Source organism: Vipera ursinii, assembly GCF_947247035.1.
Source record: "Vipera ursinii genome assembly, chromosome: 6".
Classification (NCBI taxonomy): domain Eukaryota; kingdom Metazoa; phylum Chordata; class Lepidosauria; order Squamata; family Viperidae; genus Vipera; species Vipera ursinii.
The window spans coordinates 21,882,187-21,899,582 of NC_139515.1; the positions used below are offsets into that span (position 1 = coordinate 21,882,187).

General features: G+C 42.2%; 1 protein-coding gene across 2 annotated transcripts in view; it reads left to right on the forward strand.

The window, feature by feature from the left end:
- The first annotated feature begins 1,159 nt into the window (after positions 1 to 1,159).
- Positions 1,160 to 17,396, forward strand: part of WASL (WASP like actin nucleation promoting factor) — a 42,221-nt gene continuing 25,984 nt past the window's right edge. Inside the window, exon 1 of one of the 2 annotated variants that reach the window (XM_083366025.1) lies at positions 1,160 to 1,797. In XM_083366025.1, the coding sequence (XP_083222151.1) occupies positions 1,669 to 1,797 (129 nt within the window). In that variant the 5' untranslated portion in view covers positions 1,160 to 1,668. The remainder of the gene's footprint in view (positions 1,798 to 17,396) is intronic. The other variant, XM_083366026.1, reaches the window with a different exon arrangement.

The window sequence follows — 17,396 nt, forward strand, 5'->3', positions numbered from 1 at the left end:
CTCAGCCAGGGTGCCTGACTGAGGAATTCTGGGGCTTGAAGTCCATGAGTCATAAATGAGCAGAGTTTGAAGACCAGATTAAAACCTTTACTACAGATGCAAGCAATGCTCACAAGTACATGAAGATGCATCCAGATAAAAATTCAGGAATTCCATAAAGCCAAGGATGAGACTTACAACAAAACAATCATCTCAGTTCAGTTAAAACATGAAAATTGTAAGTTCCGTCGTTCGTTTCGAACTTTAGAACCTCAACGTGACGTTTCTCAATCTTGGCAATTCAAACATGTGTAGACTTCTATTCCCAGAATTCCCCAACCAGCATGCTGGGACTTGAAGTCCACACACCTTCCATTTGTCAAGGTTGAGAAATGCTGCTCTATCTGGAAACACGCGATCCGAGTTCCCACATTTTAAGGTATTTTAATCTCGTTTAACCATGATTTAGGACAGGGGTCTTCAAACTTGGCCCTTTTATGACTTGTGGACTTCAACTCCCAGAATTCCTCAGCCAGCATGGCTCAGCATGGAAACCTCTCCCTTTCCCCTCAGCTTGGCTGGCTCAGGAGTTCTGGGAGTTGAAGTCCACGAGTCATAAAGCGGCCTAGGCCAGGGATAGGCAACCTTGGCTCTTTTATGACTTGTGGACTTCAACTCCCAGAATTCTGGGAGTTGAAGTCCACAAGTCATAAAGGGGCCAAGTTTGAAGACCCCTGATTTAGGACCTTAACCCTTGAACTAGACGTTGCCAAGCATCGAAGCGAGCAAAACCCAACATCCATCATCGAAGGCTCCACATAGTGTACGCAAGCACTTTTGTAGAAATTAAAGGAAAAGTCGGATTTATAACAGCAACGCTTAGGCACAATGACGTCTACAGGGTTGTCGGAGCCTTTAAACCAGGGGCAGGCAGGTGACAAGAGCGCACACCCCGGCTTCGCGCCACCAGCCCCGAGGTTCCGTGTGGTAGAATTGCAGAAATCGCGGGGCGCGTCCCCTCTTGCAAGCCCGCGGCATCTCCACTGGCTTCCTCCGCCTTCCGCCACCGCCAATATCCAGACTTCCTGGATGACAAGGCCGGGGAAGCAGCCTGGCCTGGCTCGCCCGGTATTTAACGGGGGAGGCCACGGAAAGCACGACTCCCGCGCTCGCCACTGGGACTTGCGCTGAAGCTCAGCCGCGGGCCGCCCCGCCAACGCTCTCCGGACCGGCGGAGAAGAGAGTCCAAGCAGGGGGGCGCCGGGCCGAGAAGCGGCGACGCGGGCCAGGCAGCCTGGGGCGTCTCGACCCCGCGTCCTCCCCTATCCCTCCGCGGCGTTTGGTCTCGCCCGCGCCTCCGCTCCCTGCCATGTTGGATTGCACGGCCGGCGCCGGGGAGAAGTTGGAAGTTTAGTGCCTGTCGGGAGAGAGGCGGAAGGCGCGCAGAGGGCAAGGAGCGGGACTTTCCGGCCGCTCCGGCCGCTCGCAGAGCCCCTCAGGAGTTGGTCCTCGGTCCGCCGCGGCGCCCCCTCAGGTCGCCGACCCGATGTTGCTGCAATAGCGCGGGGAGACAGGCTGCTGGCCGCCACCCTCCAGGGGACGCGGGGCCTGACCCCCAGACGAGCCAGAGCCAGCTGCGAAGCCGGCGGAGGGGTTGGCAGTCCCGGCCGGGCGCCGGTGGCGGCCGCCATGAACAACAACCAGCAGCAGCAGCAACAGCAGCCTCCGCCACCGCGGAGGGTCTCCAACGTGGGCTCCATGCTGCTCACCCCTCAGGAGAACGAGAGCCTCTTCGGCTTCCTCGGCAAGAAATGCGTGGTAAGTGGCGGACGGGAAGGAGGCTTCGCCTTGCTGGCTGGGCCTGACTGCCTCGGGGAGGGGGGGGGGAAGGCCCGGCCAATCCTGTGGGGGCGCCTGGGGGAGGGTTTGCCTACGCGCGTCCCGGGCGGCCAGTTGCCTTGACCTCTCAGGAAGGGGGTTGGGGGCAGAAGGGGGTGACTTCCATCTGCCGGAGGAGAAGCGGGCTGCTCCGAGCGGGAGGCGTGATGATGCAAGAAGACTGCCAGTTTTTCCGCCGTCCCCCCCCCCTCCCAGTTTTTTTTTTTAATTTCCTTTCCGTTGCTGGCTTGCTTCGAATTTGGAGAGACCAGAAGGTCTCCGGCTTGGGCCGTTCCCACGGAACAGCTGCTTGCATCCTTTTTTCCCCTTTAATCCTCCTCGCACCTCTGTCTTGTTGGGGCGGGGGTGGAAAATCAACCGTTTACGGCTTTGGCTAAATTTATACTGAAAAGGGACAAGTGAGGGGGGGGCTGCCCGAGCAAAAGATGCACGCCTTTGCTCTCCAAGGGGAAGACTTCAGCGGTCTTTTCTTTGAGCTCGGGAGAGTGGGATAAATTACTGGGTACAGGTGAAGGCTGTGAATCCAAGCAACAGGAAGAGAGGTAGAGCCTGTTGACTTAAGACTCGGCCCATTGGATCCGCTGCGGCTTTGCTGGAAGAAACAAACCTGGCTAGGGAGATTTTCAAATAAATCTTTCACCCTTGTGGCTTGTTTCAGGCAGATGCTGCTTAGCTTTGCTGGGGAGCTCTTCAGTTATTGCTCTGTTAAGAGATTATTTTCCCCTCCGCTTCCTTTTTCCAACAGGTATTATTCTTTCAGAGTATGCCGGAAGTGCTCCGTGGTTTTCAATAAGTGTGTGTCAGCAATGGAGGTGTTGCAATTTTGTGTGTGGAAAAGTTCAGCTAGTCATAGAAAGCTGGAATAAATTTATACCTGAATAGTTTCTGAACTTTCAGGAAATGAACTCTGAAATGAAAATAGTGCTCTGAATTCTTGTTCCCATTTGAGCAATAGATTTGCAAGAGCATATACAAAATTCCCCTGAAAATATATTTTAGTGGGGGAAAAAACAATTCTGATAATCCCTGAAATGTTGACAGTTCTTATATAGCTATTAGGAGACTTTATGTTGCTATGTCTTGGCTTAGCAAGTTTTTGTATAAAATCTGTATAATGGTATTTTATATTGAAATAGCCTGCATTTAAATTTGGCCTTATTTCTGAGCTGACAGACATTTAAATTACTAAATAAATAATCCGTATTCCAGATGGATTGGCAGTCAAACTTTTCCTCTTCTGAATCATTTAAAAAAAATACAATCATGAATAAAGCACCTTGGACATGTTCTGTTTCCTTTAAGGGTTTTTGTTTATTGGCAGAAATTGGTTTTACTAAAGTTTTTCCCCCCATTATAACAGAAAGGGCAAACTTATTATCAAGTAGTTGATTACAGATTTGCAAATGCCTTGCCCACTGTAAGATAAACAAAGATTGTAATAGTATAGTGGTCTGGATGGAAAATCCAGTTTTTTTTGTTTCTGATGAGATTAGATGAGTAAAGAAGATTCACAGATCATAATCTGTCATTCAGTCACAGGTCATAATCTGTAATTCACATTTCATTAAGGCCAAGTTTGCACTCTAGATATATTATGTCTTTTTCTGCCGTTAATGGGAATTTGCAGAGATAAGAATAGTTTCTGAAAACTGTCTAATGAACATGAGCTATTTTTTTTTCTGGGAATGCTGATTTACAGGTGGGGAGAGTAAACATGTTGATTATCATACTAATTTTATTTTAAACACTGTAGGCCAAGTGGCTAAATGTTAACATTGTACTATAATATTACTCGTCACTTTTTTCAGAGGGGAGAAAAATTAGCACTAAAAATGCCTTTTTCCAAAATTTAATACACTTCACAGATTTTTAAATTTTCTTTTAGAATGTTACATTCTCCCCTCTTTAGTGTGGAACTGTTCCTAAGTGGAAAAGTTCACAGGTTTTGCCCTCAGGCAGTACTAGTGTTACTTCCAACAAAGTCCAAGTTTGCTGAAAAGACCTCCTTTATGTGGAGAGCCCTTCCTAGCCATTTCTATTATTGAGCTGCGTAGATTTTCACTAATTTAGTGCAAGTTGAATTCCTATCAAAACAAGAAAATGACCCCTCTATAAGTGTGTGCGTTATTTAAAGAACACATGTTTTCATCTACAGAATTGTGTTATATGCAAATGTAATCAATAATACATAAAATTGGAAAAACTTTGTGGTCAGTGGTAGATAATTTAAAGAAAAGCAATTTGGGTGCAGTAATATACTACAGTATGGGAAATAAAATAGTATTAATAAAATTAGAAGATATATTCTAGACTTGGAGAAAATATTTCATATTCTACGTGATGACACTTAAAATATTTGAAAATACGCTGCACATTGGATTATATGATTAATTTCTTCCTCATATACAAAAAAATTGCTGAAAACCTCTTTAAAACTGTTTTAAAATAATTGTATATTTTAGTGTAAAACTTACACTTATTAAAAACAAATTATCCATGGGTTAGTTGCTTAATGATTAATTAATACATAATTATATCTGTGTATACACTCTATGGTAGCATTTCTATCACTGATATATTAAGAGTATTTGACAGTACACTGACAGTTTACAGAGTTATAAAACCATAAATAGAAACATGCACACATTTTCTACCTTTACTAAAACTCCTTAATGTTACCTTCTAGTTAGACAATAAAAGCTGTGTGAAACAGTTTTGACTTCTGAGTTTTCAGGAAATTTATCAGGGAGGACATCATTCAGATTTCAGGAAGCAGATTGTTTTATTGCAAAGGACATAGAGCAGCAGCATATTCTTGTTCTCCTGTTCTGATCTCATTTGGAAGTAGTACTGTTTAACCACCCCTTTCTGGATAGACCTACTGGACAACATGATTCTACCTGGAATAGATGGTCTTTCAGATATGTGTGTGTATGTACTGTATATTAGTGTTTTTGTGTTATGCTATTTTCTAGCTGCAAGTGTCAGCATAAAATAACCAATCACTTTCACTTCTGGAATTGTAACTGCTAGACCGAGAATTATAATGCAAGTGAAAATCAATGTATTATAGGAGATATGAACTATAACTGATAGATAATATCTTCAGCATGCAAAAGGGTTAGGTACAGTTCTCTGGCATCAGTTTAAAAGAATACATGATGGAAAAGACTTTACTTCAAGAATTTGAAGAATCACTATTAAAAGAGCCTTGGTGGAGCAGTGGGCTAATGCCTCCTTAAGTAACACCAGCTGCCTGCAATTAGTGCAGGTTCGCATCCCACCAGGCTCAAGGTTGACTCAGCCTTCCATCCTTCCGAGGTAGGTAAAATGAGGACCCAGATTGTTGGGGGCAATTAAGCTGACTTTGTAATAATGCCGCTTGGGGTGTGTGTGAAAGCCCTAATAAGCAGGCATATACATAGAATGAAGGCTACTGCTAAGCTTGTAAGCCGTCCTGAGTCTTCGGAGAAGGGCGGGATATAAATGGAATTAAAATAAAAAAAAAATAAAATAAACTATTCAAGTGTAGGCAATTTTGGACAAATAGTCTGGCCTTTTCTAAATCAACAATACTCTTTAGACTTCTTGAATTATAACAAATTCTGTATGGATAAAGTAAAGGCATTTAGCATCTTATTCAATAATAGCAGATCCCTTATTGAGCTCAATACAGGTAATCCTCATTTAATGACTACTTGCTTAGCAAATATTCAAACTTGCAACAGTGCTGAACCAGTGGTAATTATGACCAATCCTTGAGATTTTGGCCATTGTAGTGTGCCCCACAGTCACATAACTGCTATGCATGTGCTTGGCAACCAGTCATGTCTAATATTGGTTGTTTTTAATCATAGTCCACTATACATTCCTAGTTTATTTAGCATATGATTTATATTCCTTATATATGCCTAATATGTAGGAATAGCATGAATTCATGGGACAGGCAGCTTGGAATTTTATACATTTTCCAAATACCGGTACTTAAGTCCATGGCTGCTCTTTTTGTTGTGTTCTCTATCACCCTTATCTCACTATGCAATGTAATTGTCAAATAGTCCAAATTCAGTGAAGGAACATTGTCTAGATATGGTAATAGGATAATAATTGGATTATTGGAATGCGCTCTACACAAAACTACCTTGAAGAGTATTCAGAAGTTAAAATTGGTACAGAATGCACTGGCAAGGAAAATACTGGAGGCCTCTTGCATGTTCCCTATAACATCACTGTTATACAAGCTTTATTAGTTGCTGGTTTGCTTCTGGGACCAGTTCAGTGTATTGGTTATCACTTTTAAAACTCTTCATGGCATGAGATTAGGTTATCTGAAGAACCATCTCACTTCTGCAGGTGATTGATGAAGTAAGAAACAAAAGCCCACCCCTGTACCATCCATGCTCTTGTGCTCTTTTATGTCATTGTTAATTTTAGTGCTTTTATATTCTTTTTGCCACTCTAAACTGTCCAGAGTTTGACTAGTAAAACAGGCAGCATATAAAATAAATAAATAAATGTAGTATTAAGATAGCGACTTAAATGCACAGATAATAAAAGGTATTACTTTAATAAATATTCAGCCACAATGATTTTTATTCAGCCTTGCATTCAAACATATTGGATGTAGATAGAAACAAGGCTGGGATTGATAATCTAGCAATATTTGCAATAATACTTGTCTAACAAGAAAAGGCAAGGCAGTTTCTTTTTGAGAGCATTGTCTAAGTGCTCCACTAGCCATTTAACCATAACAATTGACCTACAATAATATGTTATACTCCCATTATCAATAAAATTGTTTGAGGTTTCTATAGAACATTTGCATTTTGTTCTTAATGCTTGGGCTTTTATATAAATAGAAACATTTTTTTATATTTCATGTATGTTTCCCCAGAGCACTTTTGTTTTTAAAAAGTGAATACGTAGTCCATGTGACCTTAATGTTTTAAAGACTGTTCTGTTTCCTTTTTAATCTTTTACATGCTTGTGTTACTTATTAATTAAGGATTTGCAGCTTCTGTACATTTTTTTAAAACAGTAATTTACTGTGTGGGATTTCTCTGATTATCAGAGTAGCTGCTATTTGCTGCCTCTTTTCTCTTCCATGGTGAATATTGAAAAAATTGCCAGGTTCAAACTACATTGAACTTTTTTTTTTCATTTTCAAAAAGAATATTATAAAGACATTTATCACCTCTCTGTTACTAATTGTATAGAGTTAGAGCAGAGACTGAGATCACCTGAAATCTGGAGAAACATTTACAGTGATTTTTATGATACAAAAGGGAAGATTATGGGAATGATTTTTGGAACACCTCTCCTTGGAACCTAGTCTATCACTGATAATGTTACCAAGTTTGGGTAATGAAACATCTGCAAGAAAACAAGCAAGCTCAGAGAGCGCCAACCTTGAGCTACAAATGTTCTCCTTTATTTGTTTAACTGGCAGCATCCAAACCAAAGAAAATATAAGTAACCTCACCTGCAAAAAACCATGTTTGCTTTGTCATTATTTTCTTTTTCGTGAGGGTTTATTTCCTCTTAATTAAAGTTAAGCATGGGAAAGAGCAGATGCTATATTATTCTGATCATCACCAAGTAGGTTCTGAACATAGGTTTGTATCAGTGCATAGTCATGGAGTTGGAGTACCTTAGGGAACACCTGCTGCCGGCATCAACTTCCCTCCGCCCTGTGCGTTCCCACAGAGAGGGCCTCCTCAGGGTGCCACCGGTCAGAGAATGTAGATTGGTGGCCCCCAGGGGGAGATCTTTCTCTGTGGGCGCCCCGGAACTATGGAACCAGTTACCAGTTAAGCTCCGGACGGCGCCCGATCTTGGCTCCTTTCGCCGCGATCTAAAAACATACTTGTTCGAACAAGCCGGCCTGGCCTGAGGGGGGATTGGTGGGGTTTTTACTGTCATTTTATTGGGGTTTTTATTATGTATTAACTGTTTTTTAATGGGCATGTATTTAATTACTTTTTAACTTTTGTAATTCTGTGTTTTATTCTTGCCCTGTACACCGCCCTGAGTCCTTCGGGAGAAGGGCGGTATAGAAATATTAATAAATTAAATTAAATTAAATAAATTAAATATCCACTTTTAATTTTGTGCTATTGTTGCTCCAGGCTTTCTTTCATTAATTTAATTCCTCACTATCTCAGTAAACCAAGGAGTTGCCTGAGATTGGTAACCTGTATGAAGCCTTGTTTTATTTTCTTTGTTTCTGTTGTTTCTTTATCCAACACTACACTAAACCTCCAGAATCGCTTTTTAAAAGTCACTGAACAAGTGAAACTAGTAAAGGAGTTTCCTTGTTTTCTGTCACCCTAATTTATACTGAATTTCATTTGCTACTTTTATTTCCCATTTTGTTTAATCATTTCAGAGTTCTTTGATTAATAAAGGGTAACTATTTTAGCCTGTCTTGTTAAGATAAACCCCAATTTCTTTCACCTCTAATAAATTTACTATTGTAAAAAAGTGGTTACTGTCCAGTTTATGAAATTTTATTCCAAAATTAGGCATCAAAGATTAGTATTAGTGGTTTTATAAACAGTGAGTCAGAAAAAAAATCCGATCAATTGTGTCTGTTTATAAATTAGTTGAGATAACAAGATATGTTTGTATTGTGATATGATTAATACATGAAATACAAAACTAAAATAGTTTTCCTTGCCCCCGATTTTGGATTTTGTGAAATTTGTGCGCACATATTCCTTTTCACAGAGACTGATATATTTGTCTTTATGTAGAACAGACATGTCAAACTTGTGACGTCACGTGATGTCGCGCAATGTATCGGGACAGTTTTACCATTGCCGGCAATGGGGTGGGTGCAGCTTCCGGATGACACATCTGGCTCATGGGCCGGTAGTTTGACACCTCTGATGTAGAAAGTTATACTTAAGTCTTGACGCTGATCTCAGAAAGCTGAGAAATGTCAGATCTGGTTAATACTTAGGTGGGAAACCATTTGGAAGTACTACAGTTGTAGGCTAGATTGTGAATCACAAACAAAGCAATAGAATAAGGCATTGGCAAATCTATTATTGTCAAGAAACTATTAAAAAGGTAAAGGTTCCCCCGCACATGCGTGCTAGTCGTTTCCGACTCTAGGGGCCGGTGCTCATCTCCATTTCATAGCCGAAGAGCCAGCGCTTGTCCGAGGACGTCTCCGTGGTCATGTGGCCGGCATGACTAGACGCCAAAGGCGCACGGAACGCTGTTACCTTCCCACCGGAGTGGTCCCTATTTTTCTACTTGCATTTTTACGTGCTTTCAAACTGCTAGGTTGGCAGAAGCTGGGACGAGTAACGGGCGCTCACTCTGCTACGCGGCACTCGGGATTCGACCCGCCAAACTGCCGACCTTCTGATCGACAAGCTCAGCGTCCTAACCCACTGAGCCACCGCGTCCCTCAAGAAACTATTAAGTCACCACAAATCAAGCTCAACCAAAGTGAGGCTTTAATTTTTTTTAGAACTCTACTTGAGTAACATCCAGGAGTACTTCCAAATATGTTGAATCACGAGTTGCAGAAATCTTAGTTTGTGAGAGTGTTGGTCATAGTATTGGAATTGATTCCTCGCCTGCCTTGAGGATACCATGCTGCAAAGTTCTGATAATAAGTAAGGGGTTGCTTCTTCCCTCACAAGGCATCTGTAGAGTTTAGAAAAAAAGCTACATTTCAACAAATGCACACGAACACAGATATCTTCCTTTAATGACCACATTTGGGACTGGCAACTCAGTTGTTAAGTGAAATAGTCGCTAAGTGAAACCATGATTGTGCTTATGATCTTACTTCAGCTTTGCTTTACAGGTTTGTGAAGGTCAAAAATATGAGGCTGTGTGCATGTATTTAAAAATGGTTTCAGTGTATGACTTCTTATTTCCAATATGCCGACGCATAACTGTACTAGATTTTTGGAAAAAAACATGAATGTAATTTGAGCAAGTCCTTTTTCTCCAGGAATTATTCTTAATCCAGCTTTTCACTCCACACTTTTAGCCAAATTGTCTTGAAATTATTTCCTGCATTACAGTTCTAAAGTCAAAAAAGGCATCACTGTGTAGACTGCAATACTAAAATAGTATTTGACCTCTGTGGTTAAGACTGAAAGTTTGAAACATCCTGCAATAATGTGGCTTTGAGTGAAATACCACAAATGAGCTTCCCTTTTTCTGGCCAGTAGTTTATATTGAAAGTGCATGACTTTGTCACTTCAAATATTAAAGGAAGAGATTTTCTTTGTGGGAAATAAATGATCTACTAGAAAATATCTTCAAAAGGAAACATTGTGTAACATGCAAGAATAGTTTAATTTTGATAACCTCTGTGATAACTTCAGCACAAGAGATGCAGGAATTTAAATTAGAAAATTTACTAATTCTGTTGTAGGCACCAAGATTATTATTTGCACACTTCAGATTTTTAAAATGGAAAATGTTATAGCTTGCTTTTTATGGATAAAAGATGGACCAGTCAACTTTTTCATTGTAGGATGTCTCCACTCATTTAGTTTTATAGCATATAAAATCTGCCAGTTGAAGATCAAAATATCAAAATAAGATTGGTTACATCATATTTTATGTACTGTAGTCCTGCTAAATTACCGTATATACTTGAGTATAAGCCGAATTTTTCAGCCCACTTTTTGGGCTGAAAAATTCCACTTCGGCTTATACTCCAGTCAACAAAAAAACTTACCGAGGACTTGTGCGCGGCCGAGGCTTTGGTGCTTCCGGGATTGCGCGCACCTCTCCCAAGCCACCGCCGTCCGAGACCTGCCGAAGTTTGGGGAGGTTTGGGGAGGTGCGCGCGCACCTCCCCAAACATCCCCAAACGTCGGCAGGTCTCCGTTCCTCCGCGCCCTGCCTGCCTGCTTCTTTCCGCAGCGGAAAGAAGCAGGCAGGCAGGGCGCGGAGGAACGGAGACCTGCCGACGTTTGGGGAGGTTTGGGCGCCTCCCCAAACCTCCCCAAACGTCGGCAGTTCTCCGTTCCTCCTGCCGACGTTTGGGGAGGTTTGGGCGCCTCCCCAAACCTCCCCAGGTCTCCGTTCCTCCGCGCAGACCTGCCGACGTTTGGGGAGGTTTGGGCGCCTCCCCAAACCTCCCCAGGTCTCCGTTCCTCCTGCCGACGTTTGGGGAGGTTTGGGCACCTTCCCAGGTCTCCGTTCCTCCGCGCAGACCTGCCGACGTTTGGGGAGGTTTGGGCGCCTCCCCAAACCTCCCCAAACGTCGGCAGGTCTCCGTTCCTCCTGCCGACGTTTGGGGAGGTTTGGGCACCTCCCCAAACCTCCCCAGGTCTCCGTTCCTCCGCGCAGACCTGCCGACGTTTGGAGAGGTTTGGGCGCCTCCCCAAACCTCCCCAGGTCTCCGTTCCTCCGTGCAGACCTGCCGACGTTTGGGGAGGTTTGGGCGCCTCCCCAAACCTCCCCAGGTCTCCGTTCCTCCTGCCGACGTTTGGGGAGGTTTGGGCGCCTCCCCAGGTCTCCGTTCCTCCGCGCAGACCTGCCGACGTTTGGGGAGGTTTGGGTGCCTCCCCAAACCTCCCCAAACGTCGGCAGGTCTCCGTTCCTCCTGCCGACGTTTGGGGAGGTTTGGGCACCTCCCCAAACCTCCCCAGGTCTCCGTTCCTCCGCGCAGACCTGCCAACGTTTGGGGAGGTTTGGGTGCCTCCCCAAACCTCCCCAGGTCTCCGTTCCTCCGCGCAGACCTGCTGACGTTTGGGGAGGTTTGGGCGCCTCCCCAAACCTCCCCAAACGTCGGCAGGTCTCCGTTCTTCCTGCCGACGTTTTGGGAGGTTTGGGCACCTCCCCAAACCTCCCCAGGTCTCCGTTCCTCCGCGCAGACCTGCCGACGTTTGGGGAGGTTTGGGCGCCTCCCCAAACCTCCCCAAACGTCGCGCAGACCTGCCGACGTTTGGGGAGGCACCCAAACCTCCCCAAACGTCGGCAGGTCTGCACGGAGGAACGGAGACCTGGGGAGGTTTGGGGAGGCGCCCAAACCTCTCCAAACGTCGGCAGGAGGAACGGAGACCTGCCGACGTTTGGGGAGGTTTGGGGAGGCGCCCAAACCTCCCCAAACGTCGGCAGGAGGAACGGAGACCTGCCGACGTTTGGGGAGGCGCCCAAACCTCCCCAAACGTCGGCAGGTCTGCGCGGAGGAACGGAGACCTGCCGACGTTTGGGGAGGTTTGGGGAGGCGCCCAAACCTCCCCAAACGTCGGCAGGAGGAACGGAGACCGCGCGCAAGTCCTCGGTAAGCTCCGGGCGGTCACTTGCTTCGCGTCTCCTGAGGGAAGGGGGGGGCGACTGGAACGGGCGTGTTTCCTCGCCTGCTGGGCGCCGCGATTTGCCCGGGGAACGCGCAGGCCCCGAATGGCAGCGTGGAGTGAGGAAGCGGACAGCCAGGGCTTCCCCGAGAGCCGCGGCCACACAGGGTATTCCTGTGTATTCAGGCTTGCAAAATGGCGGATCCAGCCTCCGCCGGCGGGGGAGGCTTGCAGAACGGCGGATCGGCTTATACTCGAGTCAACAACTTTTCCCAGTTTTTGGGGGTGAAATTGGGGGTCTCGGCTTATACTCGAGTCGGCTTATACTCAAGTATATACAGTAATGTTCCATTGTAGCCTGAAAGGCTGGTTTTATTTCTGTTGACTATCAAGCTTTGTTTTAAATATTTATATCCTGCCTTACCTTTATGTGGTTACAGTCATGGCCGAAATTGTTGGCACCCGAGAAATTTTTCCAGAAAATCAAGTATTTCTCACAGAAAAGTATTGCAGGAACACGTGTTTTGCTATACACAGGTTTATTCCCTTTGTATGTATTGGAACACAACAAAAAAGGGAGGAAAAAAAGCAAATTGGACATAATGTCAAACAAAACTCCAAAAATGGGATGGACAAAATTATTGGCACCCTTAACTTAATATTTGGTTGCACACCCTTTGGAAAAAATAACTGTAATCAGTCGCTTCCTATAACCATCAATAAGCTTCTTATACCTCTCACCCAGAATTTTGGACCACTCTTCCTTTGCAAACTGCTCCAGGTCTCTCTTATTGGAAGGGCACCTTTTCCCAACAGCAATTTTAAGATCTCTCCACAGGTGTTCAATGGGATTCAGATCTGGACTCATTGCTGGCCACTTCAGAACTCTCCAGCACTTTCTTGCCATCCATTTCTGGGTGCTTTTTGACGTATGTTTGGGGTCATTGTCCTGCTGGAAGACCCAAGATCTCGGACGCAAACCCAGCTTTTTGACACTGGGCTCTACAGTGCGACCCAAAATCCTTTGGTAATCCTCAGATTTCATGATGCCTTGCACACATTCAAGGCACCCAGTGCCAGAGGCAGCAAAACAACCCCAAAACATCATTGAACCTCCACCATATTTCACTGTAGGTACTGTGTTCTTTTCTTTGTAGGCCTCATTTCGTTTCCAGTAAACAGTATAATGATGTGCTTTACCAAAAAGCTCTATCTTGGTCTCATCTGTCCACAAGACGTTTTCCCAAAAGGATTTTGGCTTACTCAAGTACATTTTGGCAAACTGTAATCTTGCTTTTTTATTTCTCTGTGTCAGTGGGGTCCTCCTGGGTGTCCTGCCATAGCGTTTCATTTCATTTAAATGTCGACGGATAATTCGCACTGACATTGATGCTCCCTGAGCCTGCAGGACAGCTTGCATTCCTTGTTTGGGGCTGCTTATCCACCATCCGGACTATCCTGCGTTGCAACCTTTCATCAATTTTTCTCTTCCATCCACGACCAGGGAGATTAGCTACAGTGCCATGGGTTGCAAACTTCTTGATAATGTTGTGCACTGTGGACAAAGGCAAATCTAGATCTCTGGAGATGGACTTGTAAACTTGAGATTGTTGATATTTGTCCACAATTTTGGTTCTCAAAATCCTCAGACAGTTCTCTTCTCCTCTTTCTGTTGTCCATGCTTCGTGTGGCACACACAGACACACAATGCAAAGACTAAGTGAACTTTTCTCCTTTTTATCTGCTTTCAGGTGTGATTTTTATATTGCCCACACCTTTTACTTGCCCCAGGTGAGTTTAAAGGAGCATCACATGCTCGAAACAATCTTATTTATCCACAATTTTGAAAGGGTGCCAATAATTTTGTCCAGCCCATTTTTGGAGTTTTGTTTGACATTATGTCCAATTTGCTTTTTTCCCTCCCTTTTTTGTTGTGTTCCAATACACACAAAGGGAATAAAACTGTGTATAGCAAAACATGTGTTCCTGCAATACTTTTCTGTGAGAAATACTTGATTTTCTGGAAAAAATTTCTGGGGTGCCAACAATTTCGGCCATGACTGTATACAACATTATAAAAAAAAACAACCCACCACCAGAAATCTAAACAAAAATACTAGTTTTCATAGCAGCTTTTTTTAAAGGATTCTGCCAGGGAATTATGTCAATTGTCTATTAATATTTTTAATGATTTTGTTGATATAAGTGTCATGCTATAGTTCAGTGAATAGCTGTTGTTGATCCAAAGCCAAATGAAGATCATGTACAAAACAATTCTATTACAAATTTTGAACAGTGTTTTTAAAAAAGTCAAACAGGATTTGGTTTAAAATATGAATTAATTTCTTGCTATGTATTGTCTAATTTTAACAGGCAATAGGCTTTTATCTGTGTCCCTAGCCAAAGGTAGTGCTAGGTGTTTACATTAATCCATTAATGTACAAAATGGACTGTATTCTGTCATTTCTATTTCATTCTCTCCTCTGAATTGCCCAACTTGGATAAAGTGCATAAAATAATTGGTACACTAATAAGATGATATCCACCGTATGCAGATAACTTTTGGATCAATCAGTACTTACTAGTTACAATTTTGTTTTTTATAAAGTTTTATTAATTTTTTAACAGAATTCAATAGTAATCATTCAACAAAAATGTGTTGTCTGAGTATTCACTAAGGTAAAGGTTCCCCCGCACGTGTGTGCTAGTCGTTTCCGACTCTAGTGGCCAGTGCTCATCTCCGTTTCAAAGCCGAAGAGCTTTGTCCAAGGACGTCTCCGTGGCCATGTGGCCGGCATGACTAGACGCCAAAGGTGCACGGAACGCTGTTACCTTCCCACCGTAGTGTCCCTATTTTTCTACTTGCATTTTTTACGTGCTTTCGAACTGCTAGGTTGGCAGAAGCTGGGACGAGTAACAGGCGCTCACTCTGCTACGCGGCACTCGGGATTCGACCCGCCAAACTGCCGACCATCTGATCGACAAGTTCAGCGTCCTAACCCACTGAGCCAGCGCATCCCTTAGGAGTATTCACTAATACAAATTAAATTCCTAATCCCTAAATCACTGGTAAAATAGGTCCCAAGTATGAAAATATTCTGGGATTTTTTTCCCTTTCAACCTTAAAGTAAGTCTATCCCTTTCTGCACAGTCTAGTATTTTTTATTATTATTTCTTATGGTTCTTCGTTCTTCCAATATTGTGCAAATATAATTCTTGCTGCTTTTATCCCATGTAGGATAAAATATGTACTTTGCTTATCAAGTTTTTCCGGCATTATACCTAGTAAAAAAAAATTCAGGTTTATAGTCTAACATTTTTTCTAACCAAGTGTGGATTATTGTCCAATATCTCCTTGCTTAACACATGACCACCACATATGATAAGTACCTGGTTTGTGTTTACATTTCCAACATTTCCCTGACATATTTTTAAACATTTTTGCTAATCTTGTTAGTGGGAAGTGCTATCTATCGAACATTTTATATAAGTTTTCTTTATATGAAGCTGACATTGTCTATTTATAGTTTTTCCCCCCAAACTTTGCCACTTCTCTAAGTCTATATTATATCCAAAATTCTTTGCCCATACTATCATTGTCTCTTTTACTTGTTCATTTTCCATTTTGAGATTTAATAAGAAATTGTACATTTTTTAATTAACTTTTCATCGGAAGTTAGTAATGTGTGATCAAACATAGTCTGCTCTTTATAAAATCCATACTGTTTAATATTGTTGTCATATCTGACTTGCATTTGTAAATGTGACCACCATGTTAAATCGATGCACTGATTTTCCATCTCTTGCCTGGATTTTAAATTCCCTTCAGAGTTTAGAATATCTTTGTATGTCCATATTTTATTGAGACTGACTAGATTTGGATGTACAAATGCTTTCGTTGTTGAAAGCCATCCTAGAATTTTCAAATAAATTTTACATTTTATTTTTTCCCCATGTTAATAATAGTACATTTCTAATACAGTGGTTTTGGAGGTATTTATGTATTTTATTGTTTCCATACCATAAGCAAGCATGCCAACAAAGTTGTAGGTCACGTCCCTCCAAGTGCAGCAATCTTTTATTTCTAATAGTTATCTATTTTTTTATCCATGTTAGCACTGATGCTTGATAATATAAAACGCATTCTGGCAAGCCAAAATTTCCATTTCCCTTGACTTCTTGTAATATTTGCAATTTAATTCTGGCTTTCTTTCCTTGCCAGATACATTTTTGAATTAAGAGAGTTTAAATCTTCAAAGAATTTTTTCTCCAGTTTTATAAGTATCATTTGAAACAAAAATAATATTTTTAGTAAGATATTCATCTTCCCTGTAGCAATTCTTCCTAACATCAACAGTTGCAGATTCTTCCATTTTTCCAAATCAAGCTTTATTAAATTTAACAATTTAATATAGTTATCTTCTTTTATTGTTGAATATCTTGCTGTCAAATATATTCCCAAGTATTTGACCTTTTTGACTATTTGCAATTCTATATTTTCTGATATTTGCTTTTTTATTTAACTGTAAGATTTTTATCTGTCACTTTAGGGTTTTTTTCTATTTATCTTTAATCCTGCTATCTCTCCAAATTGCTCTATCTTTTCCAACAGTTTAGGAATCGTCTCTAAAGGTTCCTCTAAAATGAATACCAAATCATCTGCAAATGCTTGCAGTTTGTAGGTTTCACCTTTTATTTTCAATCCTTTAATTTCTGGACCTTGTCTAATATTTCTATTTAAAACATTCAAAGTTAACATAAATAGCAGTGGGGAAAATTGACATCCTTGTCTTGTGCCTTTTTGTATATCAAAATTCTCTGTATAATCCCCATTTACAATCACTTTTGCTGTTTGTGAGATATTGTCTGAATCGTATTTATAAAGTTTTTACCAAAGACCATTGTTTTTTAGTTGTTGAATCATAAATTGCCAAGAAACATTAGCAAATGCCTTTTGGGTGTCTAAAAATACTAATGCCAGTTGTTTCCCTGGATGCAGTTCATAATATTCTAATATGTCTAGTATTACCCTCAATTTTTTTTTTATTTGCCTCTTTGGCAAAAATCTGTTTTGATCTAGGTGTATAAAGGTAAAGGTAAAAGTTCCCCCGCACAAGCGTGCTAGTCGTTTCCACCTCTAGGGGCCGGTGCTCATCTCCGTTTCAAAGCCGAAGAGCCAGCGCTTGTCCGAGGGGTGTATAAATTCAGTCAAAAATCTTTTCAGCCTTTCAGCTATTA